The 27,781-nt window shown below is 35.2% G+C and overlaps 5 protein-coding genes across 15 annotated transcripts in view; 3 read left to right on the top strand and 2 right to left on the bottom strand.

Moving 5' to 3' along the window:
- Positions 1 to 5,004, top strand: part of LOC132103910 (focal adhesion kinase 1-like) — an 88,004-nt gene extending 83,000 nt beyond the window's left edge. For all 10 annotated transcript variants that reach the window (XM_059508983.1, XM_059508982.1, XM_059508980.1 and 7 more), the window contains 3 exons: positions 2,644 to 2,799; positions 2,888 to 2,968; positions 4,078 to 5,004. In XM_059508983.1, the coding sequence (XP_059364966.1) occupies positions 2,644 to 2,799; positions 2,888 to 2,968; positions 4,078 to 4,272 (432 nt within the window). In that variant the 3' untranslated portion in view covers positions 4,273 to 5,004. The remainder of the gene's footprint in view (positions 1 to 2,643; positions 2,800 to 2,887; positions 2,969 to 4,077) is intronic.
- LOC132103913 (large ribosomal subunit protein P1) overlaps positions 1 to 27,781 on the bottom strand; it is a 241,786-nt gene that overhangs the window by 197,440 nt on the left and 16,565 nt on the right. For both annotated transcript variants that reach the window (XM_059508991.1, XM_059508990.1), the window contains exons 2-5: positions 8,300 to 8,482; positions 7,698 to 7,772; positions 6,168 to 6,282; positions 5,984 to 6,089 (exon numbers count right to left, since the gene is read on the bottom strand). In XM_059508991.1, coding sequence (XP_059364974.1) covers positions 6,007 to 6,089; positions 6,168 to 6,282; positions 7,698 to 7,772; positions 8,300 to 8,371 — 345 coding nt within the window. In that variant the 5' untranslated portion in view covers positions 8,372 to 8,482 and the 3' untranslated portion in view covers positions 5,984 to 6,006. The remainder of the gene's footprint in view (positions 1 to 5,983; positions 6,090 to 6,167; positions 6,283 to 7,697; positions 7,773 to 8,299; positions 8,483 to 27,781) is intronic.
- Positions 9,077 to 16,657, bottom strand: clptm1l (CLPTM1 like). The gene is made up of 17 exons (XM_059508974.1): positions 16,205 to 16,657; positions 15,338 to 15,432; positions 15,023 to 15,212; positions 14,804 to 14,952; positions 14,557 to 14,635; positions 14,346 to 14,463; positions 13,649 to 13,743; positions 13,472 to 13,556; positions 11,749 to 11,852; positions 11,560 to 11,625; positions 11,426 to 11,476; positions 11,269 to 11,351; positions 11,143 to 11,177; positions 10,995 to 11,050; positions 10,868 to 10,912; positions 9,708 to 9,823; positions 9,077 to 9,624 (listed from the first exon to the last, which is right to left on the bottom strand). The coding sequence occupies exons 1-17, from the start codon at positions 16,367 to 16,369 to the stop codon at positions 9,540 to 9,542; spliced, it is 1,617 nt and encodes a 538-aa protein (XP_059364957.1). The 5' UTR covers positions 16,370 to 16,657; the 3' UTR covers positions 9,077 to 9,539.
- snrpd1 (small nuclear ribonucleoprotein D1 polypeptide) lies at positions 17,357 to 19,534 on the top strand. Its single transcript, XM_059510177.1, has 4 exons — positions 17,357 to 17,513; positions 18,053 to 18,129; positions 19,058 to 19,249; positions 19,334 to 19,534. Exons 1-4 carry the CDS (start codon positions 17,500 to 17,502, stop codon positions 19,408 to 19,410), a joined length of 360 nt encoding a protein of 119 aa, XP_059366160.1. The 5' UTR covers positions 17,357 to 17,499; the 3' UTR covers positions 19,411 to 19,534.
- ggcta (gamma-glutamylcyclotransferase a) lies at positions 20,259 to 26,557 on the top strand. Its single transcript, XM_059510175.1, has 4 exons — positions 20,259 to 20,483; positions 21,383 to 21,528; positions 25,860 to 25,992; positions 26,239 to 26,557. The coding sequence occupies exons 1-4, from the start codon at positions 20,373 to 20,375 to the stop codon at positions 26,362 to 26,364; spliced, it is 516 nt and encodes a 171-aa protein (XP_059366158.1). The 5' UTR covers positions 20,259 to 20,372; the 3' UTR covers positions 26,365 to 26,557.

The following is a 27,781-nucleotide window of genomic DNA, read 5'->3' as shown; positions in this document are numbered from 1 at the left end:
TTAGTTATTAATTTGCCATTTGTATTAGTTTTTTTGTGGATATGTATATAGATTTATTTATCTATTTATTTACTTATTTTATCTAGTACATAAAGTTAAACTAAATGAATATGAGAAATGGTGCCTTGCCATGTAGTTGATTTTTTTTAATTTAAGTTGATGTTTATTTCAAGTAAAACACACACACACACACACACACACTTAACTGTGCCAAGAATATTTTGGGAGCCGTGTATTTTTTTCATGGCTCTTATATAAGAGATCAGTTTTGCCTGGATCTGTTTTTTCATTTTTCCTGTTGTTATAACCTTCCAGATGGCAGAAAAACACTCCGTCTTTTCTCGAGAGAGAGAGAGAAACTGAAGAATTTGTTTTTAGTTTTCTGCGTTTCACACACCTGTCTGCAAACGTTTGCTACACACTCTGAAATCATCTGATGGGAGTCAGATTTGTAATATTCCTATAGATTTCTCAGACTTTCGACCATATAAAGTTTCACTCAGGGTTATTATAGTTAACTAATTTTGAGTTAAAGTTGATTAATATTTCATCTCTACTATGTAATTCCTATGTTTGTCTGCACTGTGTCTGTATTTTCTTCTTGATGCCAAGACAAATTCCTTGTGTGTGTAAACACATACTTCGCAATAAAGCTCTTTTTGACTTTCTAAAATTACAACGAGAACCATAAAAATATTTTTTTTAATATAAATAAATAAAATAAAACTTAATCTTATTTTAGCTAGGCACCATTTCTCATTTAGTTGATGTATTAAAACAATTAAAATAAATGATCTTTTATTTTAGTATACTGATATAAATAAAAAAAATATATATGTATGTATAGTAATAGTAATAGTTATAAAAAATACTAATTAAAATATTAAATTATTCTGGGTTGTTTTGGAGAGCATATGCATTCGTGTTTTTTTCCCCGTAGCTATTATGTAAGAGGTAAATGTTTTTCTGCATGTATTTTTTCCTGTGAGTCATTATTATGGCAGATTCTTGTGCGGATATTATAAATCCTCAGAAGCTGAACTAACTGATCGTGTTTCTTTTGGATGCAACTGGACATTTGAAACATCTGTATTTGAGCCATGTGTTATAATCACATGAGCAGTTTCCCATCACACCTCTTCTGGACCTGAAGCTGCATGACTTTATTAGTTTTGATTTGTTTGCTTGTTTGCATTAATAATAATTTGTTCTGTTTTCCTGCATCCCACTTTCCCTCCACACACGCTCACCTGCTTTATGCTGCACTGTTGCACGTAGCCCTGGAGGGTAAGACCTGTGTGTGTGTGTGTGTGTGTTATTCACTGTATGGCCACTAGTGGCCGCTCTACTCACACTCATCTATTTAAAGTCAACAATGGACGTTTTTTCTTTAAATATAAATATGGGAATCATTTCTGTTGAACAAATCTATTTTAATTGTACACATAATACATGACAATAGATTTTTAAATTCTAATAATGACAATCTTCAAAAAATGCTCATTTTATTCTGATTTTATATTATTATTTTATTCAGATTTATTTATAAATTACTTATTTATATAAAAAAATTAATTAGACAAATAAATAATGTTAAAAATAAAAATCTAGATTAAAAATATATTTATTTAAAAAGTATTGAAAAAATGTTGTAATATTGTATTTGTTGACCTGCATTTGTGACCATTATTAAACATTAGAGAATTTATGATTATTTGTAAAATTTAATTTTTATTCTGATCGTTTTATATATAAATCACTTATAATTACATTATTTATAATTCTTTCATTCATAAATTGGTCATTAAAACAAATAATTAAAAATAAAATAACTCATAAATATGAAATGTTTTTGTTGTCCTGCATGTCATGTGATCGTGAACCATGAATGATTATAGATTTATCAATTATAATATTGAACACCTTCATAAAATTCCAATTGTATCCTGATTGTTTCATTCATAAATAATTTATAATATTATAATACGAACCATAAATTATTTTAGATTTATCAAATATAATGTCTTCATAAAATTCCACATTTATTCTGCTCATTTCAGTCATAAACCACTTATAATTATATTACTCTAATTGAAACATTATTAAAAAAAACGTTAATTGAGGGAAACATAATAATTTAACAAATAAATACAATTTTAAAAAACATACTTCAAAGAAATTATGAAATCTTGTGTTTGTTTACATGCATGTCATCTGACCATTAATAAACATCACAGAACTGTGAATGATTATAAATTAACATAATCATTGTTAATTTAAGAATTTTTAGATTGTACATTTTAAGAATCTTTATCTTTTATCATTTTTCTTTAAAAAAAAAAATCAACATTCTAATGATATTCAACATTCTAATTAACCTGGCAAATTCTATATTTGTGATTTATACGTCTAGAAAAATCATGTAAATATAAGCAAAAATAAGCAAAATGAAATGGAAATGAGCTTTGTAAGGGCTAATGTAGATCATCTTTGAACTTTGAGTACAACCATTTAAACCTAATGATTCAACTCTCTTCTATTTCTTAATAAAATCCATATCCAGTAATCTGGGAGAAGTCCGTGTAAATGTGTGTGAATCATGAATGAATCTCAGTTTGTGATCCCGGCCGGTTTGATTCTCAGATCCAGCCTCAGGAGATCAGTCCTCCTCCCACAGCAAACCTGGACCGCTCCAGTGATAAGGTGTATGAGAACGTGACGGGGCTGGTGAAGGCCGTGATCGAGATGTCCAGCCGCATCCAGCCCGCGCCGCCCGAGGAGTACGTCCCCATGGTGAAGGTCAGGAGCAGGGCATGCTGGGATACTCTCATGACGGCTGTCTCTGTGTGACGTGTGTTTGATGAGTGTCTCTGGTGTCTCCTCTCAGGATGTTGGACTGGCGCTCAGGACTTTACTAGCGACGGTGGACGAGACCATCCCGGTGTTACCGGCCAGCACTCACAGAGAGGTGCTAGCAGGAAAAGGGCTTTTTTTGTTTGTCTGGTGGTTTTTTGCAAAATAGTGTTTTTCCCATTCTGTTAGGGCCCAGCATAAATAGTCAACATTAAAATCTATTTATTAAATAAATTTAACATTTTGTTATTTACAGATTAATTCATTTTTGTTGCATTAACCAAACCACACTATTTGCTTTGAATTAAACAATTTATTTGTGTTTTAATTATTCTTTTGATATATGCATATTATAAATTTAAATATAAATTAAATATAAATTTATATATATATATATATATATATATATATATATATATATATATATATATATATATTACAATTAGAATTAAACTTTTAGAACTAAAATGAATAACTGAAAATATATAAATCCTAAAATGGAACAAAAGCTAAAAATCAAAACATAAATAGCAATATGCTAAAAAAAAGCCTTTATTTAACACAGCATTAGCATACTACAGTCTGAAATGTTTAACATTTCATCTACTCACTAATTCACATTAATAATAATGATTATAATAATACAATTGTATGATAAATATAATTACTTACTTATAACACATGTATTCCAGCTCGAATATATTGTATTTTAGGGATGCATGATTTGGAAGAAAAATGTTTATTATTTTGAATTTGAATTTTTATTTCTGTACACACATATATATATATATATATAAATCCAGGTTAATAGGGCAACACCATTTGGCCCAAATGGTTTTGATTACACGATACATGTTAATATGTATCGTGTACATGTTAATATATAATGATAATAATAACAATAGATGATTATTTTTCATTATTTGATATTGTCATTATTGAATTATTTTTATATTATTATTTAATAAATTAGTAAACACAATAAATAAAATTGCTATTAAAATACTTCAATGTAAAATAAAAATCAAGTATTTTTTGAAAAATAATAATATAATATTTTACAGCAACAATACTACGGTTTGTCTTCATTTCTTAATTTCAGAAAACAATGCAGGGAGCCTTTAATGCTTTCTTGTTTCTTTTTTGACAGAAGTTTTGTGTGTTTTAATCATGTGGTCTGGCTGTGATCTCTCATCCTCTGAGTGTGTGTTGTGTGTGTGTCAGATCGAGATGGCTCAGAAGCTGCTGAACTCAGACCTGGCGGAGCTCATCAGTAAGATGCGTCTGGCGCAGCAGTACGTCTTGACCAGCCTGCAGCAGGATTACAAGAAGCAGATGCTGACCGCGGCTCACGCGCTCGCCGTCGACGCCAAGAACCTGCTGGACGTCATCGACCAGGCTCGGCTGAAGATGCGCTGACTCTCCTGATGCTGGATCATCACGAGGACAGCTCAACAAAACAGCAACGTGCATAAACCTTTTATAATCGAGATTCTTGGGGATTCGGTGGACCGGAGAGGATATCGCAGACGTATTGTTTTATAACCGTTAGCAGCATCGTGTTTTCTTTTGTAACCAGAAATGAACTTTCTCAGCGCTGGAGAATCTGCAACTGGAACCCAATGATCTCCAATAATGGTTTTCCAGTGATCCAAAGACTTATCAGCGATTTTTATATTGTCGATATGTTGATCTCAGACTTCGGTGATCAAGGTGCTTTAACAACATCCTCTGAGACACTTGAGACACGAGCATGCGCTCTCATGTACAGACTCACAAAGCCAAACCACAGTCATATTTAACAGATTTTAAACAGATTGTATGAGACTGAGAGGGAAATCCAGCTCCTGATGTGAGAAAAATATTACGCCGAATCCAATATAGCTACATATCAGTCACTTGAAGCACACATTGTTAAATTGTTATAATCAAAGCTGCCTTCTGAATTCATTTTAAAAAGAGTTAATTTCTGTAAAATCATGTTGTTGTTGTTTTTTACCACACTAGGGTTGAAGTAACCCGTTTTGAGTTTGGACTAGAATTACTTTTTGTGTACAGAACAATCGTGAAATCCATTTTGTCATTAATATAAATTATTCTCAGGAAGAAGAAGCATCTGTACAGATCTTTTAACTAATAAAATGTTATTATCTGAAGGTTTCGTCTTATTTCTGCTAGTCCCTTTGGTTGTGATTTTTTTAGGGATAGTAATAAAAGGTAATGACTGAGTTGAGTTTTATGTATTTAGTATTTTTTTAGTCAATTACTGAAAAACAAAATCTGATCATGCTCAGAAATGACCATTGTCTGAAACGAGTCATCAAAATCATGATTAAACTGAACATGCTTTGGATAAAAGTACTGGCTACTAAAGTACTAAATCAGGGGTTTTAATTTAAGAAAATGTTTAAATGTTTTATTTAAAAATATATGTTTTTATACATTTTATAACTAGATTTTTGTACAATTTTTTTTTTTAAATATTATTCCTTTGTATTGTGTAAGAAAAATGGTAATGTAAATGTTGAAGAAAATCATAAGTAGTCTCTTGATATCTCACGAGTCTTTTTAAAAGTACATGGACCATAACATTTAATTTTTTTTACATTTTTGACTAAACAATTTTAGACTTCTAATGTAAGCTTTTTTCCCTATAAACATATACATAAGATGCATTTTCTCTTTTTAAAGTCGATGGTTTTGAATGCAAGAAAGTACTAATAACAATATTTATAAATGCATTAACAATGCACTATATATATTGGTCTTCATCTTTGAACAGCTGTATTTTTATGAACTAACGTCAACATTTAGTTCTTGACTTCGGTCCAGATCCATTAAATACTAACATTCAACTTTTTAGTGCAATAGTAAACGCCGGAGTTAACATTAATAAATGCTTGAGTATTTTTATTAGCTTATATCATCTAAATTTGAACAAATTAAACCTTACTGTAAAGTGTTACCCACCAAAAAGTCTTATTTTTATATTAAGACCAAAGTTAATTATATTAGCATCACATTAGGTTTCAGGAAAAAAAAGTGAAACTAAATATTCTTTGAATAGTGGATACTCTGGTTAAATAAAAGCTCAATGACACACGCACACACAGCATTGACAGTTTCACCGTTTTTTTTATTAAAAGAGCTGCTTTAGTCGAACAGACCGAAGCCCATGTCGTCATCAGACTCCTCAGACTCTTCTTTCTTCTCCTCTTTCTTCTCTTCCTGCTTGGCTGTAATGAAAACAGAAATGAACCTCAGTGAATGAATCAAATGCATGTGGGATCATCTGAATGAGAGCGTGAGCTCACCTGGAGCGTCTCCACCTGCAGGAGCAGCAGCAGCAGCAGCAGCAGCGGCCGGAGCGGCTCCTCCACCGGCTCCAACGTTACAGATCAGACTGCCGATGTCCACGCTGGCCAGAGCCTGAGCACAGGAAGTGACATCAGACTCAACACTTACACACTCAGCACTTAAAGGTCCCATGATGTGGATCATTTTCTTTTTTTAAATGCTTTTTAATGTTTCCTGAGGTGTACTCATTGTTGGTATGATATTTACATTTAAGTGAAGTGAAGTGACATTCAGCCAAGTATGGTGACCCATACTCAGAATTTGTGCTCTGCATTTAACCCATCCGAAATGCGCACACACACAGAGCAGTGAACACACACACACACACACTGTGAGCACACACCCGGAGCAGTGGGCAGCCATTTATGCTGCGGCGCCCGGGGAGCAGTTGGGGGTTCGATGCCTTGCTCAAGGGCACCTAAGTCGTGGTATTGAGGGTGGAGAGAGAACTGTACAAATGTAGAATGTAGAAATAAAAGGCATTTTTATTTCCTGATTCTAGGCCTCTGGCTTGAGTGCTCTGTTTGAAGGGGCGTGTCTGCTGTGAGACTCCTGTTGTGATTGGCTGACATCTTTGCATTCGAAATGCGTATTACATGTAGAACCCCTCTCAATTACCTTTACCCCATTTTTTTTTTTACTATTACAACTGTCGAGGTTAACGAATCGTGGAAGTGTTGACTACAGCATTATTTTGTAGATCTTTTCCCATCACATGAAAGGCTGCAGTGATGAGCATTGAGTAGACAGAGTCTGTTTATCGCGTGAATGCAGTGATCTCGTCATTGCAATGAGTTTTCTCTCACAAAATGCTTTCACCACAACTAAGAGCAAACACAATATCGGCATGAATAAAGTAAGAGCTTCATTGTGCAGCATAACCGTGTCATTCATTATAACGACAGTTTGGGCAAGAGTGCAGATATACTCACGATGTGTGATTGGCATCTGCGAACAACATAAAGGGAGCGTTCTTTGATCGCTCTCTGTAGTTTTATCACAATTTAAATAACAGATTTGTTTCATGCTACTAAGAGAAACGACGTGAAGTTGATCGTTTAGTCACTGGCTTGATTCACTGATGCATAAGCAGTATTAAATGATTTAGGACACCTGTGCTGACATTGCCACTGAATTAAATATAAATGTTTGAGCGGGCAAATCAGAGAAAGGGGAGGTAACCTTTTCCCTTATGACGACATAAGGGGAAAATTAAAGATCAGCCCGTCTGAGCTCTTGTTTTCTCAAAGGCAGAGCAGGAGACCAAGAGCTTGGTTTAAACCTATCAAAATTTCTAGCCACCGGGAGACCATAAACAGGCTGGGGAACTCATTTTAATGTTAAATAACCTCATTATGTGAAATTTTCATGCCATCGGACCTTTAAAGCTCAGAGTCAAGATGCACTATGTATGATGTTTAACTGGATAGATGACACGGTGGCACTTCCATTGCCTTTATGAATGCATCAGATGGATATAAACACACCTTAGCGAAGAGACCTGGCCAGAAGGGCTCGATGGTCACTCCGGCGGCTTTGATCAGAGCGTTCAGCTTGTCATCCTGCAAAACACAACAAGAGACCATTAACAGCGGTGCATGGATGCTTTGCTAACAATGTACCATTGTACAGTCATTGTATAAGATGCTAATAACACAGTAACGTTACTCCGTTAAAAAGAAAACGCATGGTAGTAGCAGGGTACCATATGATGTTACTCATGGAAGAATACCATGGTACCACATGTAAAACCACATGTAAAACATGTAGCTTTAAAAACCGAAAACATACAATAGTCAACAAATGGGCATCATTAACGGAACGTTACTAGAGTAACGTTAGCACTGTGACATTACCATGGCACAGGGATGTTACCAGGTGGTAAAACTTTGTAGTAGTAGATTACCCCACCACAATTCAAAAGTTTACTTTCAAATGTAAACATCAGATTTATATTCTAATAAACACACGAAGCAACAAACCAACTTATTAAGAAACGGAAATCACTTAAAATCACTTTAGTGTCATGTAAACAGACAGTGCCGGTGTCCCGGATGTTCGTGCCGCGGGTCAAACCCCTCACACTCACCGTGACCGTAACTTCATCGTCATGGAGGATGAGCGCGGAGTAAATACAGGCCAGCTCGGACACAGATGCCATTGTTCTTTAATGAGGTTAATGTTTAAGACGTGGATGGCTAGATTTGACGGTGCTAGTCGCCGGATTCAAAGGCCTTAGCTTCGTGAGAAGGACCGAGCACCTCAAACACAGTGATTACCAGAGAACGGAAAGGGCCGAAAAGGGGCGGGGCGATGATTTATATAGTATTGTGCGTCACTTCAACGGGCGGGGCCATAGTAGAGCCCTGAAGCTGTGATTGGCTCGTCTGTTCTGTCACTTATATCCGCGCGTTTATGAGAGCACGTGGTTTAGATGCATAAAAAAGTGAAACACATTTAAAAAGAATAATAAAATATATATATATATATATATATATATAGTATTTCATTTACAACAGAAAAACAATATATGAATGAATTTAAGAATAATTTGTTTTCAATACTTAAAAAAAAACTGTCCATTTAAGCCATTTCATTAGATGTTAATACTATGGTACAATAAAATTACTATATTTTGTATCACAATATTTAGATGGTACTTCAAAGTACACCATTAAAAAAAAAAAACCTTGGTAAAACCAATGTACTCTTTTGTTTGTTTGATGTATCTTTAAAAAAATCATATTTTCATAAATAACACTGATTGTTTAGTAGGCAATAGTTGTTCATTTAATGCTGTAAAAATCAACAATTGAAAAGCATAAAAGCTTCATAAAGAAATGAAGGCAGCAGAAGGCGCAAACAGTTCAATTAAGTCTCTGTGATGAAACAGAAACACTTTTAATGGCATGAAACACAAAAACAAACGTACATCATTCTCGCTTAACACACAACCAACAGTCATGTTACTCAAATTAATCCATAATCAAAACAAATCTGATAATTATTCTGAAACTGGTCTTTTGGCACCCTTGTGACATGGTATTTCATAACACTTTTTGAGACTGTGTTAAAGGTCCCATCCAAATACATTCTGTAAATTTAAACCAAGCTTTTCATTGTTTTCCTCCTCATCCTTTAATTAAAGGAGATAGAGGAACCGTATGCACTGCTGGATGCTGCATACGTCTCTCAGTCGAAGAGACGCTTACATTTCTCTGATTAGCAGAGCACAACCGAGCTCAGACAGACAAATGTGGTTTTGTCTTTTGTTATTGAATCCATGAACTGGTCTTAAGATAATGCCGAGCTGTTCTGTTGTGACGATGTCAGTCTTTATGGGATTTTCCTTTGGGCTTTTCATCGTAAGACACGCCGTACTCGTTCACTCTGGTTTTGTCCACCGGATAGAGCCTGAAACAACATCAGCATCTCATAAAACATCTGTATGAGTTTAAACATCAGCTCTGGATCAGTGTTTAACTGTGGATCCTCACCATCTCTGATAGAGGTATACGAGGAACACCAGGTCATCTCTGAAACACGCTAACCGATGCGACGTGGGCATCGTGATGATGAATGCAAAAACGTCATCGATAAACGTATTAAAAGCCTGTCGAGAAAAATAAGAGTCAAAATTATAAGGATACCACTCCTAACTTATTAAAACACAAACTGGATTTTTTTTGTCAATATCAGATATTAGTTTATTAAATCAGACAACTAATATTATAAATTATATATTTTTGTTATATATACATACTGTACATACACAAATATTAAAACACATATATTTAATAATTCATATAAATAAATATGGAGAACTGTTAAAAAAAAACAGGTGTCTAATACCTGTTGCAAATATATATATATAATTTATTAAGTCTGACAACTAATTTGTTATGTTAATAATTTGTTAGATTTTGTTGTTTTATTTAGAAAACAATAGAAAATAGATTTGTTATATAGAAAAACATATATGATACCTGTTGCAAAAAAAAAATCTATGTAAATAAATAAACACATTTAAAGAAAATAAAACATTTAAAAAATAACAAATAAAAATATATAATTTATTGAGTCTGACAACCAATGTGATATATTATTTTATTTGTTAGATTTTATGTTCGTTTTTTTACTACTACTAATAATAAACAACGTATTTCAAAATAATGCATAATGCACAATGGAAAATAGATTTGTTATATAAAAAAACAAACAAACAAACAAACAAACAAACGTATCTGATATCTGAAGCATGAAATAAGTTTGTTTATATAAACAAAAAATGTAAAAGAAAAAGAAAAATAAATATATAAATATAAAATATAACATAAATATATAATAAATATAAAAATATGATTACTATAATTAATAATAACTAATGTGGCATATTACTTTATTCATTTGTTAGATTTTATGTTGTTTTAACTAAACAAAAAATTACTCAAAATCATGCATAATGCAAAATAAAAATATGGAAAATTGTAAAAAAAATATATTTATAAAAGGTAATATTTTTTTATATTTTTTTTCTCCAATTAAGAGCCATGATACTTTAGAAGCAGTATTATATGCCAAAACAAAGACTGTCTCTGTATATATGATGCATTAACAGCATCAGAGAGCTTCCCATCTGTAGTATCGTTTCTCTCACCTTGTACATAAAGGCTTTCCAGGGCAGATGAGCGACTGATTTCAGCTGTTAACACAAATGCATTGATTATTAAATCAAACATCATTTCATTATTCTGAATGCAAGAGGTATTTAAGACTGAACAAACCTTGTAATTTACAAAGAGTTGAGGCAGCATAAAGAGGAATCCAAAGGCATACACCCCTGACCGAGAACAACAACGATCAATTACATTTCCATCATCAATGTTTCGAAATGAATCAATCAGTCAGATAGAGCTACAAAATGAAACTTACCATTGACTAAACTGTTAATAATCCAGGAGTACCAGCTGTAACACAACAAACATTCATCAGTTGGGCGCTTTAGACAACAATAAAAAAAGTGTTTAATAGCCATTGAATATATTCAGGACTCTTCACCTTTTGTACTTGACGAACACAAGCGAGTAAACCGCCCCCCCGACACACAGAGGATACAGCAGATAGGACAGATATTTCATCGCCTGCTCAGAGGAACAACATTCAAAGCAAACGTCAGATATCAAATCATAATCATAAGACTGAAGCTTTAACTCACCAGCGTGTCATACTCCTCTGTTCGTTTCTCAGATTCATCCAGCTTCCCAAACTGAAGGATAGATCGGGAACCAATCAGAGTTAAACAATAATCCCTTTTAACAAAACCACTGAAGAAAAACCACAACAGTTTACCAGGAACGTGGGAGTCAAGCCCGTCCATACAACGTGTATTTTAAAAGCCTTCTTCACTTTCCACACCTGAAAAACAAGGGCAAAAAAGACAAAAGCTGTGGTTTTGTGTTCATTCTGTCCACTTGATCCAGATAGATCTGCAGCAGAAGTTACATCCAACACAAAAGCATGAGTAAAATCTGGCAGTACCTCGATCAGAGAGCCGATCCCCGCAGGAAGGAGAACCAGCAGACTGGTCTGCTCATCCAGCAGATACAGGAAGATCACGATGGTGCTGAAACACCTCCACAGCACTGACACACACACACACACACACACTCTCATCAACAAACATCCAATCATCTGATGCATGCAAACACATTTTACTGAACGATCTGGCTCATATTATAATAAATGATGCAACTGCATCTAATTATTTTTCAAATTTATAAATGAGAAGGTATTGTAACTACTATGAACAAAAATTAAGCTACATATGAAACTGTATATATTTTGAGGATAATGCACTATATATAACTATATATATATATATATATTAGGTATACACGGTATTGGATTTTGGTCGATATCCAATATTTTTCAACTAATTTTTGCCGATACCGATATATTTCCTTTTGTTTGGAAACAACCTCAAGTCTCTCCTGTGCAGAAATGATAAGCAAAATATAATTTGGGTTAGTTTTTAAAACTGTCACCCCATCACTAATATGGGACGCCTACATCTACTTCACTATATTACAATCAAATCTAATCTAATCTCGACAAACTATATATCGTTGGAAAGGTCTAAGACTCCCAAATATATATTTTACCAATGTTTTTTTGTTACAAATTATGTAGGAAAAGTAATAGATCAATTTATGACAAGAGTGCACCCTCAAAAATCTACATCATAACAGGATTTTTGACTTTTGTTTAAAAGAAAGACTTCTTTGTTGTCTTTTTCTCTATCACATTTTAGAAATCATCAGAAATTATATATCAACTGAAAACTTAAAATCTCAAAATTCATCCTTTGAAACCCATTTTAAAATCAGACATTGCATTACCATGAAAATGGTACATCAGTATCATGTCACAAAATGTTTTCAGTCATGAATTATAAAAATTTAGGTTTGTATCATGCACATTCAAGTATATCTTCAAAAACGTGAGTGACAGTTAAGGGGTTAACAAGAACTTATTTGTTTTAAATACTTCTGACCTTTAAATCGAAATATACTCATTATTTTATGACATCAATTACTGCTTTATTTAATTTTCCTCTTAACGGCAAGACATATCGGCAAAATTGTCCATATCTGATATTATTCAGATATCATTATGTTTTTAGCACTTAAGTTATTAACATGGACAAAATCTAAACTAAAATAAATTTATGTTTTTTTTTATATTTTATATGAAGTTAACATTTGTAGAGTTTATTTGCAAAAACAGATAACTCTGTTTTTTTTTATTTTTCAAAATCATGTCTTTTATTTATTATGTAATCATGTTTTTATTGTGTTTATTGTGTCAGCTGTGATTTTTTGTTATTTTTTAATCTAATCAAAATAACCCAAATGAAGTTTGATTAAGATTAACTGGAATGCACAATAAAAAAAAAACATGATTTCTGAGAATTGTTAAAAGTAATCTGTTTTTGCAAATTAACTCTTCACTTATTTTTATTAAAAAAAAATTATTTTTTTTTGTACAGTTTTAGTTTTAGATTACAATATATTAATCCTAATGCTATTATGAAATTGTACTGAATTCTGTACAGTTTCGCTCATTTGGTTATGCATTTGACCATATTTCCACTAACACAAAACAAGCTTTCACTTCTGCAGAAACTCTTTGCATGAACTGCATGCATGTAAACCAGTGGTGTGAAGGAAAAGTTCCTGTTGAACCAAAAGTGTTGACAGACCTGCTTTACTGGACATCCCAACCATGCTCTTCTTGTGTTTCCAGAAACTGATGTCATTTTTGAAAGCCAGAAAGTCAAACAAAAGCTGAAAAACACAGTAATGTTTGAATGAAGTGAAATATGAGCTCCATCAGTGTCTGCAGCATGAACACCGATCAGAAATCTGATGAATCTCACATGGAAGGCGGCCACAAAGAAGGTGAGAGCGAGGAAATACAGATTGGTGTCCACAAATATCCCCTTGATTTCATCAGCATCCTTTTCAGTGAAGCCTAGAGGGCAAAGAAAAACATCCTTTAGACTTTTATTTTCTATATTAAAGTGTTCAGCAGTCTAAAACAGTTAACGAAATGAACTGATTTATATGATGGAAATAGAAGTTCAAAACCCTCAAACACTCAAGGTTTATTGCATTAATTATTAATTTCTTATTATTATTTAATAAAAAAAAAGAAAGAGGGAAAAAAATTTAATATATGTATTGTATATAAAAAGATCCAAAAATGTCTAAAGATTCCAATTTAATACAAATTAAATTAATATTAAATTAAAATAATATTAATAGTATATATATTTATATCATTAATTATTAAAACTATATATATATATATATATATATAAATTAAATGTATAATCATCTTCATTATTATTATTATTATATTCATATGCAATTATTTTATATAAATGTTTATGATATTGCTTTTAATAATTAGCCTTTTTTTATGGTTGAATTCCTTTTAAAGTTTTGAGTATATACTGCATAAGATAAGTATTGATCACAACCAAAAAAGACACACACACACAAAAAACACATTTAAAGTCATTTAAACTTGACAAATTCAGGTTAATTCCCCAGGAGTCTGCAGATTCTTACCAAACTGCTGAAGTGAATAGACGGCGTCCTGCATGTGTATCCAGAAGCGCAGTTTCCCGAGAGCGATGGAGTCGTATGAGATGGTCAGAGGAAGCTCAGTGCTGCTGCTGTTGATCTCCTGCAGATCAGACACATTAACACATTAACACATTAACACATTAACACTCGCTGCACATGAAAACCACTGGAGAGTAGAGAATCAGAGCAGTACCATTAAATCCTTCACTCTGTTGCTCAGCTCATCTACAAACAGCAGCGGCAGGTAAATCATCTTCTTCCCGCTCTGATATCTGCAGGACAGGAAGTAGAGCTGGTTGAAAACCACCAGTTAAAAAAACGTATGTGTGTACACTGTAAGACATAGCGATTATCTCATGGATTGATTGCTTTATCCCTTAATGGACCGAAGGGCTGCACTGCAGAGGTCAAGCGTAATAAAAGGAAGCTGATGGACTCACACTCTCATGTAGCGGTGCACGTCTCCAGGAAGGGCTTCTCGATCAAACTGGAAGTTTTCGGACACCACGTTCACCGTCAGACGGGAACGCCAGTGAGAAACGGGCCGGTCCAGCTCGGAGTCACTACTCTGCTTCTTCTGATCCGGTTTCTGAGGACAAACCAGGTTTGTTTGTGTGGTGTTGTGTAGTGTAAACAGGAGGACGTGGACGTCAGCTCACCTGCGGCTCGTCCTGGCCCGTGATCAGGCTGATCTCCGGAGGTTTGGGCAGCATGTATGTGGTCAGTTGTGTGACTAGATGCACCTGGTGAGGATCCTGCCACGGAGAGACTCCTGCCTGATGCAGGAACACCATGGCATACAGCGTCCCATTTTTGCGGGTCTTCCTTGGTAAAGACACATTGACTAACCTTGAAAAGATGTGACAGAGCAAATCTGGTATGTGATAGTTGCTTCTAATGGACACAGATGAACAAAAATACAGAGTAACTGTGATAAAAGTGTAGTTAGGTCTATTAAATGAGTTCTCCTTTACCTCTCAAACCTGGTGTTGACATCAAACTCTTCCTCTCTGTGGATCAGACTGTGTCCTCCGTCAGCATTGGGTCTCAATGCAGTGTAGATGCTGAGCTGTTAAACACACGTCCAAATTATCTGATGTTGCATTTGTTACTATGCATTCTTATTTGTACTGCATAATGTTGATTATATGCCATTCAAATAGATAATTGGAATAAATGTCTGCTAATGCAGGTGAAATGTGGAAATGTTTAGAGAAAAGCAGTGTAAAAATAAAATAATATAAAAAGAATAAAATATAATTAAAATATATATATTTTTTTTAAATAAAGTTAAAATGACTAAACTTAGATTTAAAAAAATAAAAAAAATATATAATGAAAGATGAATAAATAAAAATGAGAAATATAAAAATAAAATAGATTAATAAATAGATTAATTTGATATTAAAATAAAAATAGATTAAACAGTAGGATGAAATCTATCAATAAATTAACAAATAAATAGACATATAAATATTAATAAAAATTTGATTAAAATAAAAAGTTTGGATAAAAATTGGATTAAATGTATTAATAAATGAATAAAATTAGACTAAAATAAACATAAGATTATTATATAATTATGAATAATGAATAGGAAATCTGTATCCGTAAATAAATATTTAGTACAGTGCTTTAACGAGTTAATAATTAACTTAGAAACTAAAACGTTTCACTGTATAAATCTGGTCTTTACACAAGAAACTATACAGATGCCTTTTTATTTAAATGGTAGAACTGGGGTCTCTTCCAGTGTGCTACTGTACGATATATACATGCATTATCAGAAAATAAGTAAGAAAATAAATGTTAACATGAGAGTGAGTGCATGACTTCCTCACCTGCAGTCGAGGGTTTCCGGCCAGGTAGGGAGAGATACAGCTGTCACTTTGGGGTTTCTCGCAGGGTTTGGTGTACACGATCCCGAACATGACCCAGCATGTGTGTAGCACGTAGAGGAAGAAGAGCCCCACGATCAGACCCGTTAGAGAGGTCTTAGGAAACATTCTGACTGCGTCAATCACTCAGTCCCGATTCATTCAGAGCACACGCACGAGCTGTCAATCACTCAGTCCTGGTGCACGGACACTGTGACTCCACACATCCGCATCGTACTCTGATATCTCACGCGGTTTAGACTCCAGCATCCTCTGGTGTCCCGTGTGAAGTCATCGAGGCCTCCTCGTGATCAAGCGAGCGTTTAATTCCTTTAATTGATCGCACGATTCGCTTTGGACGCGACGCTTCATTGAGCGCTTACTTCCGGGTTCCGCTTCCTGTCACGGGGTTGCCAGATGTGTTCTATTTGCTGTTTTGACTTTGAGAAAGGCGTGCCAAAATGTAATTTATTTTGATTAGAAATTGAATCTTTCAAAGAATCTCTAATGCAAATTAATAACAAATAGAATGAGATAGGAAGATAATTTGAACTATTGTTTAGTTTTTTTATATTTTTATTATTATCATCATTACTGTATTTATTTATTTATTTAATTTTTATTTATTTATTTATTCATCTATTTATTTATTTTCTCTCCCTTCTCTTAAATGCTGTTTAACAGATTAAGATTGCTCTTTTTTTGTGTATGTGGATTTTTATGTTTCATGATGATTTAACGTTTTAATGTTTCGTGATGAAAAAAAGTTATATATATATATTTTTTTATATCTATATAACTGCAAGTTCTTTAAAACTTTAAAAAACATATTTAAGATATACTTTTTATATAACATGATTTAATATATAATTTATCATAATATATATATATATATATATATATATATATACGTGACGTGGATATAAAGACATATATAAAGACTTTTAAATGTATTGTATCATAATAAAAAAATATATAATAGTACGATTATAAACTTTTTACTTTAATTAACCTAAAAGTTTATGTACTATGTAAGATACATTGATTAAATATTTTAAATGTATCTTCTACCATGTGAAATATTCCGCTGATTTTGGCGTGTAGTGGCAGTTCAATGCTTTTTCACTGATTCCGCTTCCGGTTTGAGCAGGAAGTTATTCCCCTCAAAGATCCAGTAGCGTCCGACGCTTTTCTGTCGTTTTACGCTACAATTTTTTCTGATTTCGGTGGAGGATTTAATCTCAAAATCCACCGCCAGCATGAAACTCGTCAGGTAATAAACTTCTATGTGTATTATATTATTAATACGCACCGAATCTCCGCAGCCAGAAGTGATGTGATCTGACGGATGGAGTTAGATTGTGTGTAGCTGTTAGCTGTTTGTTAGCCGTTAGCTGCAGCAGGCGGGAATGAATGAACCCAGTGAGATTGTTTGGGTTTTCTTCTTTTAAACGTATTTATGTTTTTAACATGCGATTCGTGTGCTTAGTCTTAGACTTATGGGCATTTCAGCTTGTAGATGCGGGCCTTAAATCTAACACACGCAGCAACAGAAACAAACACTTAATGCTTGTAACTGTTTGTTTGTTACTACAAATGCAATCTGTTAAATACATTTGTATTTATGTTACTAGAGAAATATATTAAGACAAAATTAAGAGGTTCAAAGTACAGTTTCATATTTCTAGTTGTCGAAATCAAACCGAGGACGGTGTTATCGTGTAATGGATTTGACTAAACACGATATTTGTGCTGCTGTGAGGTTGTTTGTCAATGTGTTGAGTGCTTTTGATTGTGATCCTAACGTTACAGGTTTTTGATGAAACTGAGCCATGAAACTGTCACTATTGAGCTGAAGAATGGCACACAGGTCCATGGCACTGTTACAGGTAAATATGATCCGAAATAGAAACCTTTACTCTGGTGTCGAACTATCTGCTCAAGTTTACATTAAAAGATGAATTCATTTCCAGAATAAACATTTCCTGATTATTTCTCTCCCCATGTCATCCGAGAAGTTAATGTCCTTCGTTCTTCAGTCGCAAAGAAATGAAGGTTTTCTAGGAAAACATTACAGAATCTTTCTCCATATGATGGACTTCACTGGGTACTAGTGGCCTGAAGCTTCAGCCGAGGAACAAGGGTCTTATCTAGTGAAATCTGGACTTCTAAAACAGTCTTAAGTGTCAATTTTTCCAAAATTGAGATTTGTGCATCATCTGACAGCTGAATATAAATCTTTCCATTGATGTATGGTTTGTTAGGAGGACAATATTTGACCGAGATACAACTATTTGAAAATCTGCAATCTGAGGGTGTGAAAAAATATAAATACTGAGAAAATTATCTTTAAAGTTGTCCAGATGAATTCTTAGCAATGCATATTACCAATCAAAAATTAAGTTTTGATATATTTACGGTTGTAAGTTTACTAAACATTTTCACGGAGCATGATCTTAATATCCAAATGCTTTTTGGCATAAAAGAAAAATCTGTAATTTTGATCCATACAATGTAATTTTGGCTATTGCTACAAATATACTCAAGACTGCTTTTGTGCTCCAGGGTCACAAATGATCTGTCATTTTCTAAAAAAGAAAAGGCAAAAAAAATGTATATACTTTTTTTTTTACACAAATGCACAAAACCAGTGAAGTCCATTTATATGGAGAAAAGTCCTGGAAGATTTTCCTCAAAATTGAAAAAGACATTAACATCTTGGATGATAAGGAAATGGCAAGGAAATATTAACTCTGGAAGTTAACTTCTCCATTAAAGAGGAATTCTTGAATTGACCGATGGTTAAATGTTTTCCAGGTGTGGATGTCAGTATGAACACTCACCTCAAAGCTGTGAAGATGACCCTCAAAAACAGAGAGCCCACTCAGCTGGAGTCTCTCAGCATCCGTGGCAACAACATCCGCTACTTCATCCTTCCCGACAGTCTTCCTCTGGACACGCTGCTGGTCGACATCGAGCCCAAAGTCAAGTCAAAGAAGAGAGAGGCTGGTGAGTGTCAGGAAAACTGTCAGAACTGAAGCTGACAAACTGATCAGGGGAAGATGTTGATGTGTTTGTGTCTGTTTCTTACAGTGGCTGGCCGCGCTCGAGGAAGAGGACGGGGTCGAGGCCGAGGAAGAGGACGTGGACGCGGCGGGCCCAGGAGATGAACCTCTCGAGCCACTGTACATTTGTGTGCTTTGTACAGCAATTATTTTCTATTTTCATTTAGAAAATATTTAGTTTCTCGATTGTTTGAATTTTGTACATTAAATTCATTTCTTTTGAAAACTGTTTTGCATCTCGAGCTGTTTGTACTGATCATATAAGAAAGATGTTTCTCCAAAGGTGTCTGGTTATTTTTCTAGATTTTTGTCAATAAACTACTTAATTTAACTTGGGTAGGTGTTTGCTGAAGGGTGTTCCTCTTTATTTAAATGATAATGGCTACCATTGAAGATGAATAATATTATTTAAAGTGAAATTAGACCACAGTAGAGTTGTTTTTCTGTTCAGATAATTCAGTGCGTTTACTGCAGTTGGAAATACAAGTGAATTTTAATATTCAAATTTACTTTTTTTTTTTTTTTATTCTATCTTTGATTTATGCAGAAAAATCCTGAAGAGCTTTGTTTTTATTTTATTTACTTATAATAAAAAGCAATGATCTAACATGGTTACATTTACTTTGATTTTAACAAGTGAAAGATATTGTACCAACAGCCTAAACGCCTCTTCTGTTTCCGCGTAAAAGAATACGTGAGGCTTTTATTTTGAAAATTGTGAACAGCAAGAGTCAATGGTTCTTAGCGAATCGGTTCGTTTCAAACCATTTTCAAATTATTATTATTTATTTTTTGCGTTTCATTGTTTTTTTCAAAATAGCGTAAGCAACATTGCATTTAAGTTCATTTTCAATGTATTTTTGAAATATTGTGAACAAACTGTTCACATGTTGGGAACGTTACTAAGGTTGCGAATTGTTCTAAAGAATCGACTCACGAGAATGATTCCTTAGCGAATCGTACACCATTAGCTAGCTGTCTGTTTCCAAGTGCATGAAAGCCCTCACAGTGTTTTTTTCTTTAAGGTTCTTTTGCGTTCACGTTGCTTAAGCAACAGCGTTAGTATAATGTCATCCAGCGGTTGTTTCATGTACTTCGCTTATGGCAGTAATTTACTGAAAGAGAGACTGCAGCTGAAAAACCCGTCAGCTGTGTTTCACTGCGTCGGCAGAATCCAGGTAAACAAACATGTTATGTGACTGAAGATTACCTTAATAATCAGGCAATGAATGGAGATATGGTCCATAGAATTACAGAATTACAAGTCTAGATTACTTAACATGGTAACTGTTTGCTATTGAGTGTTACTACAATAAATGTGTAAAGAATTGGTACTGACCACTACTGTCATCACAAATAAAGTAATAAAAAGGATTTGTAAGGAAATTGAATTTTAAAACATACATTTGTGTAAGGTTCGACTAGGTGTTTTCAACCTTTTAGATGCAAGGGACCACCAACTTAAAATTAAACTCATTTATATAGTTTATTGAATAAGGAACGGTTATACTGTGGGGTAAAAATATTACACGCGCCTAAATATTTAGAAAATATGTATTTATTTCCCCTCGTTATAGCACTGTACTGTTAGATCATTTTTTATTTACTAGGTTGTTTACTTATTTTATTTATTATGTTTAATATAATTTTATATATTTATTGTTATATTATTTATCTTATTTAAATTTTTTTATTTTATTTTTTAAATGATATTTTAAAATCTTTATATATATATATATATATATATTAAACCTTTACAATAGGTAACACTTGTTAACTATTAACTACGACATTTCTCTCAATAAATTCTTAATTTGCTGCTTATTAATAGTTAGTAAGGTAGTTGTTAGGTTTAGGTATTGGGTAAGATTAGGGATGTAGAATAAGGTTAAGTAGAATAAGGCGTTAATATGTTCTTAATTAGCACCAATACATGGCTAATATTCTAGTAATATGCATGTTAATAAGCAACTAATAGGTGTTACCTATTCTAAAGTGTTACCATATGGGGTAATCATACAGTATGATGGTATATATGAAAGCTTGACTGTCTTGTAAGTGATGTACTGTATTTCAGGACTACAGGCTTAATTTCGGTCTTTCGGGCGACAGCATTGACTGCGCTTGGCACGGTGGAGTGGCCACCATACAAGAGAGCGAAGGAGACGAGGTTTGGGGAGTCGTGTGGAGGATAGATAACCAAAACCTGCCCAGTTTAGACAGGTGAGATCACCTGCTGTGATTGAGATGTCTCCCAAAATCACGCTTTCATTTGTGTTAATGATCCAGGGCCATATTCACAATTTTTTTTGTCTTATATTTATGAGAGGTCTCCAATATAGCAGTAAAAGTTCTTAGGTTTTAAGAGGAAACTCTTAACTATACACAAAGCTGCTGAGACCAACCTTTACTGAGGAATGGGGAGAAATCTTAATCTATGAGCTCACTGCTATCTATGATATCATCAAGCTTACTCACTATGCCCGCAGTGATTGGCTGAGAGGGGATGGGTCTCTGTCAGTCATTTACTCATTGAATGAGGTAAATGTTCATTCGTCCTCAAAATCATTCAACCACAAATATGGCTTATTATTTAAAAATTAAAACATGTAAATTGTAGCAGCTTTACATGGCCACCTGAACTAACATTAATCAGTGCTGGGGTGTAGCTAGCTACAAGTAGCGACGCTACTAACATAACTACATTTCTCAGTAGCTCAGCTACTTTCAAAACAATGTAGTTTTTCCAGAAGCGAACTACTTTTCCAAAAAATAGCGGGGTAGCGCGATAATAGCTACATTCTGTTTTGTGAAGCTGCAATAGACTGAATAGCTCAGCATCTTTTTATAAGATAAAAATTCATTTATTATTACACCCTACTATGCATTATGGAACAAGAGATGGGGGCAGAATCAAAGGATGGAGATAGTTACTAAGTTAGTAAGCATCTCAGTCCTGAACCGATGGTGTGAAACCTTTCCTTGTTACTGATTCCACTAACTGTAACTATGGCAGTTGGACAACGATACACTACAACACACAGCAATCATCCTACCAAACCTAATGAGAAGTGTTTGTAAACCTGTTGTCCAACAAAAGAGAACATTTAATAACATGATTTTAACACTTAACATCAGTCAAGTGTTTGAAATAATCCAAATGTAATGAAAATACCAAAGATGGCTTGAAGAACACCGATAAACCCTCGCTGCATCCGAAATAGCATACTCCCTAAAATATAATATGTAAAAAAAACTGTATGTGAAGTGTATGTCTGAATTCACAGTATTTCAGAAAGTATCCGGATGACCTTCTTCTTCTGCATGGATTTTGAAGTGCGCATTTGATGCACACTTTACTATCCCATGAGTCCACAGGAGAGGACATACTTTTATAAAGGGTTACTCCACCCCAAAATGAACATTTTATCATTAATCACTTCCAAACTTGTAAAAGGTTTGTTCGTCTTCGGAACACAATTTAAAATATTTTGGATGAAAACCTGGAGGCTTGTGACTGTCAAAAATATCTTAAATTATGTCCCTAAGACGAACGAATGTACGGATTTGTAACGACACTGGGGTAAATGATCAATGACAAATTTTCTTTTGGGGTGGTGTATCCCTTTAACAGTCGTGAAGTAAATCCAGATTCAAATGTAGTACCTACTCAAACAGTATGCGATTTCAGATGCACCGCATATATTGCTATGCCGTGTGTTTCATGTTTTCACGTCTTCATGTTTAATCAGTTCAAGCCTCTCTATCTTCTTTTTATTCCATCACTGGATGTCTTTGTCCATTTAAGGGATTTCCTGGAGAGCCATGGTGCCCTCTGGCATCCAGTATGAATGAAACAGACATTACATGTGTTTAACGCTCAGTAATATGCACTTAGTCCTATTTTGGCCATAAATAGCAAAAATAATAATTCTCTTTAGGGAAATTTAAAGTAAACATATGATTTTTCTCCAGTATATAGAGATGTACAGGAGTTTTTTTTCTCCCACAGTGGATGCAAAAAAGTCTCATATTTCATAATAAATACATCTACTTCATTTTTGATTTTACATACTTCCTGATAAAAAATAAAGAAATTACTTTCAAAGATTTTTATTTTAACAGTAGCATATGATGTACAGCTATAGGCTGCCTGAATGTTAACAAGTAACCCTGCAGTTAAAAAAAAAAAAGTTTTCTCGAAAATAAAATAAGTATTGTTATTATCTAATCATGAATTTTTATTATCTAATTATAACATTTCTTTTTGCTTTTTTTTGTTTGTTTGAAAAATCACATTTTAAATCACAAATTGCAATCAAAATCGCAAGATTTTTTCTCAAAATTGTGCAGCCCTTAACCACACCTGTTAGTGTTTAGTGAGCGGTTGTTCAGAGTTCAATATTGATTCTTGCAATAATACAGCCATCTCTCACACAGTATTTTTTAGAAAATGCCTATATATATGTGACGAGTGGGGCGGGGCCGAGGGACATGGGAGCGAGGCCGGTGGAGTGATTGGAGATGAACTACACCTGTTCGACCCGCCGGTCTCGAGGCCCACGGAGGAGATGGAAGGATATAAAACTGGAGCGACGACAGTGAAGGACGAGAGAGGACCAGGCCTGGGCTTTTAGTTGTGTTTTGGTTTTTATTTGCGCGCACCAGTCGTCCGTGAGGGGCTGGTGCGCTGTTTTGTGTTTATTTTGCTTTATTAAAATGTTGTTTGATTGTCCGCCGGTTCCCGCCTCCTTCTTCCCGAAGATTACGAAGCTTTTATCATTACAGTGGTGCCGAAGCCCGGGAGAAGGAGGGACGCACTGCTGAAGATCCCTCGCCGCTGTGGTGAATCCGCGGTGCCAACGAGCAGTGTGCCGCCATGGACGCTCGAGGCGGTGGGCTGGAGCGAGTTGCCGGGGACGGGCGAGCTCGCTACCGGCCGCCCACGATAGGGAGGGGCGGCTGCCGTCCGTGAGGGAGCGGAGGAGTCTGCGCCGTTCGCCAGGTGGCCGGAGCCTGCTGCCATCCGCCGGAACGGGGAGGAGCAGGGAACGGGGGACTCCTGCCGGCTGCCCAAAACCGGAGGAGTCGTCGCCGTCCACCGGGCGGCGGAGGAGTGTCGTGCCGTCCGCCGAGGGCCGTCCAGTGCCACCGCCAGGCACCGCGGAGGAGATCGCCCAGCTGGTGGAGGGCCGTGCAGCGGTGCGTCTGGGAACCAGATTTTTTTTTTTTTCTCCTCTCTCGTCTCTGTCGCTCCTCCTTCCATCTCCTTTTCTCTCGCCTCGCCTGTCCTACCCCCAGGTTCCCGCAGGTCCCCGTGAGCAGTCCCCCCCCGGAGGGAGGGGGGGGGGGTAGAGCGCAGTCTCGGGAGTACCCCCCGACCTGCGAGTGGGCGATGGGGGTATGTGACGAGTGGGGAGGGGCCGAGGGACATGGGACCGAGGCCGGTGGAGTGATTGGAGATGAACTACACCTGTTCGACCCGCCAGTCTCGAGGCCCACGGAGGAGATGGAAGGATATAAAACTGGAGCGACGACAGTGAAGGACGAGAGAGGACCAGGCCTGGGCTTTTAGTTGTGTTTTGGTTTTTATTTGTGCGCACCAGTCGTCCGTGAGGGGCTGGTGCGCTGTTTTGTGTTTATTTTGCTTTATTAAAATGTTGTTTGATTGTCCGCCGGTTCCCGCCTCCTTCTTCCCGATGACTAGGAAGTCTTTTATCATTACAATATATATATATATATTAGGGGTGGCACGGTTCAACTTTTTCACGGTTCGGTTTGTTTCACGGTTTTAGAGTCATGGTTTTCGGTACAGTTCGGTATGTCCTATGTTTATGGAAAAACTATACTTTCTAATAAAAAAAATAAATAAATAATAACATTCTATCCAACTACAAGCAACAGATCAAATAAATACAATAGAGTAAAGATACAAACAATAAACAGTGATTTTTAGTTTTTTTAGGCAGCCTCGCCCTCGGTTCATCCCCTCATCTCCGTTGTGCTCTGCCCACTTTTCAGCATTTTTCAAATATTGCCAGTGGGTGGAGTCAGGTTTAGTTACCCTTTAATATAAAGACTGTCACTTTAAGAGAATGCACTGATACAGTGGCCTGCGTTAAGCCGGCTGTGTCTGCTGTAGGATACTTACCAAGACGGTCATTTTTACATAATTTTTGTGTGAATTTATCCATTTAAGCAATACTTCAGAGATATCTTATATTTACGCGCATTCTGAAACATATATTAGTTGAACCCAGTTTGTTTTACGTGATATTTATAGCAAACCAGCAAACCATACAGTTGCTTTGTCAGATTTTATTTGAACCGCGGTCCCAGCGCGTGCCGAACTATGTGGGGTGAACCGAACGGTTCGGATTCTTTTCAGCAAACCGTGCCAGCCCTAATATATGTAGATAGGCAGGTACTGGTTGTAAACATTATATATGGATCCTTATTGCACCCCGTTAAGCTTTTATATGCTGAAAATGTTTTACTCAAGAGTTAATATATCAGCATTTGGGCATGTATTACAGATCTTGCATGTGTTTCAGACAGGAACAGGTTCATGAAGGTGTGTACAGCCCAATAGAGATCAAAGTAGAAATAATGGACGAGGTGCTTCTCTGCCGGACATACAAGATGAACAATTTCAGACCCTGTCCACCTTCACCACAGTACAAAAAGGTATTATTTACTGTCCATCATAAGCCTGTACAACCACAAAATGAACAGTAACCCTTTGATAAAATATCAACAAGTGTTTTAAAGTGCAAATTTTAGATATTCTCAATATAGTTGTATTTTAACCTTATGATTATATAAGTCACCATAAGATATCTGTGACTGTCCAGTTGCATAAATATAATGAAAAGTGTCACCAAAGAGTATCTTCTTCAACTGAATGTTTATCTCATCTTATTCTGCTTCTAGGTTGTGTGTTTAGGGGCTCTACAGAGCGGCTTACCTCAAAACTACATACAGAAGCTTCTGGCACTGGAGACAAACAACTACAGCGGCACTTCCATATTAGATCAGATTACAGACATCCAGAAATGACCTGGAGGAGCTTTTTTAAAGCTTTTTAAGTTAATTAATCATAAATAAAGACCAGGACTTTAACTCAATGCTAGGCACATGTTGGGTTTAAATCTATTGTAGTAAGAATTGAACTAAACATTGATTGTCACAAACAGCTTGTAAGACTATTATGTGAAATGTGGTACCAGTACAAATGTAAATTCTGAAAAAAAAAAAAGGTTTTCTTGTTTGACTTAAAATCAAGGTCTGGACCATTTTGTAAAGTTACACACACACGTGTGTGATGATCACTGTGAGATTATGTCAGTTGATTCTGTTGAATGTGATGTCTGTCTGCAGTGGCTCTTTATTCACCATCAGCTGATCAGACTAACATCTAAAACCTGAAAGTAAAACACAGACAAATCTGTGAGATTACTGCATTATCCACTGTATAAGAACTAAACCAAACTATTTGCACTGTTAGTCAGATAATAAACTAACCCTGTGACATAGTTTTCAAAACTATTTTTTACAGATTTAAACTCTTCATTAAGAATGTTTATGGTGCATAGGTAACTATTACTCAGAAAGTGCTCTAAGAAGAAGAAACTATATTAACTTTAAATTAAAATTCAAACATTTTTAATAATCACTACTTACCAAAGCATCTCCAGTTTATAATTTGGATCGTCCTTCAGATCAGAGAGCGGCTTCACATCTGAGCCTTTTAGTTCATTTCCAGTCAGATCCAGTTCTCTCAGGTGTGAGGGGTTTGATTTCAGAGCTGAAGCCAGAGCTGCACAACCTTCACCTGTGACTCCACAATCATTCAACCTGTAGAAAACAATGACACTCTTCAGTCTCTCAGTTCAGGATCTACAGCTCAGATCAGCAGGAACAATCAGAAAGAGAGACTTAATCCACAGAATGATTAACAGCTCCAGTCTAATCATGTGTGGTAACCTTCCAACCGAGAACTCTCATAAGGGCGCATCACAAATAAATTTATAAGGGAGGACTTCATTGACTATTATGGAATTAACCAGACTCGGAAACCAAGTACAAACACAAAAGTAACTGCATAAGTGTTTATATCAAATATGTCCCACAAAACCATCAAAACTGTGAATCAACAATTAAAGATATGCATGCATGTTTTCTAAGTTGTCATAGTGAAAAGGGATATAAGGAACCAAGCTTATCTGGTCATTGTCCATGAAATAGCTTTCCTTGAAAGGTCTTTGCGCAAGGTACAGGTGATGATAGGTGTTTGTCAAACAAGAAAAGAGCAAAAAGTCCAGTAGTTCATTTCATATTCTAGCCTCAGTCAATCCAGTCTTCAGTTCAGGGAACGTTGCAATAATGCTGTCCTTTTAGCACTCAAACATCTCAAATCTCAGTTGATTCCAGTTATCCAATGATGATATTGTCATGACTAATTAGAACCCCATAA

The sequence above is a fragment of the Carassius carassius genome, chromosome 25 (genome assembly GCF_963082965.1).
Source record: "Carassius carassius chromosome 25, fCarCar2.1, whole genome shotgun sequence".
NCBI classification, from domain to species: Eukaryota; Metazoa; Chordata; class Actinopteri; order Cypriniformes; family Cyprinidae; genus Carassius; species Carassius carassius.
The sequence above is the reverse complement of the archived record's forward strand: the minus strand, read 5'-3'. Positions and strand labels throughout refer to the sequence as shown.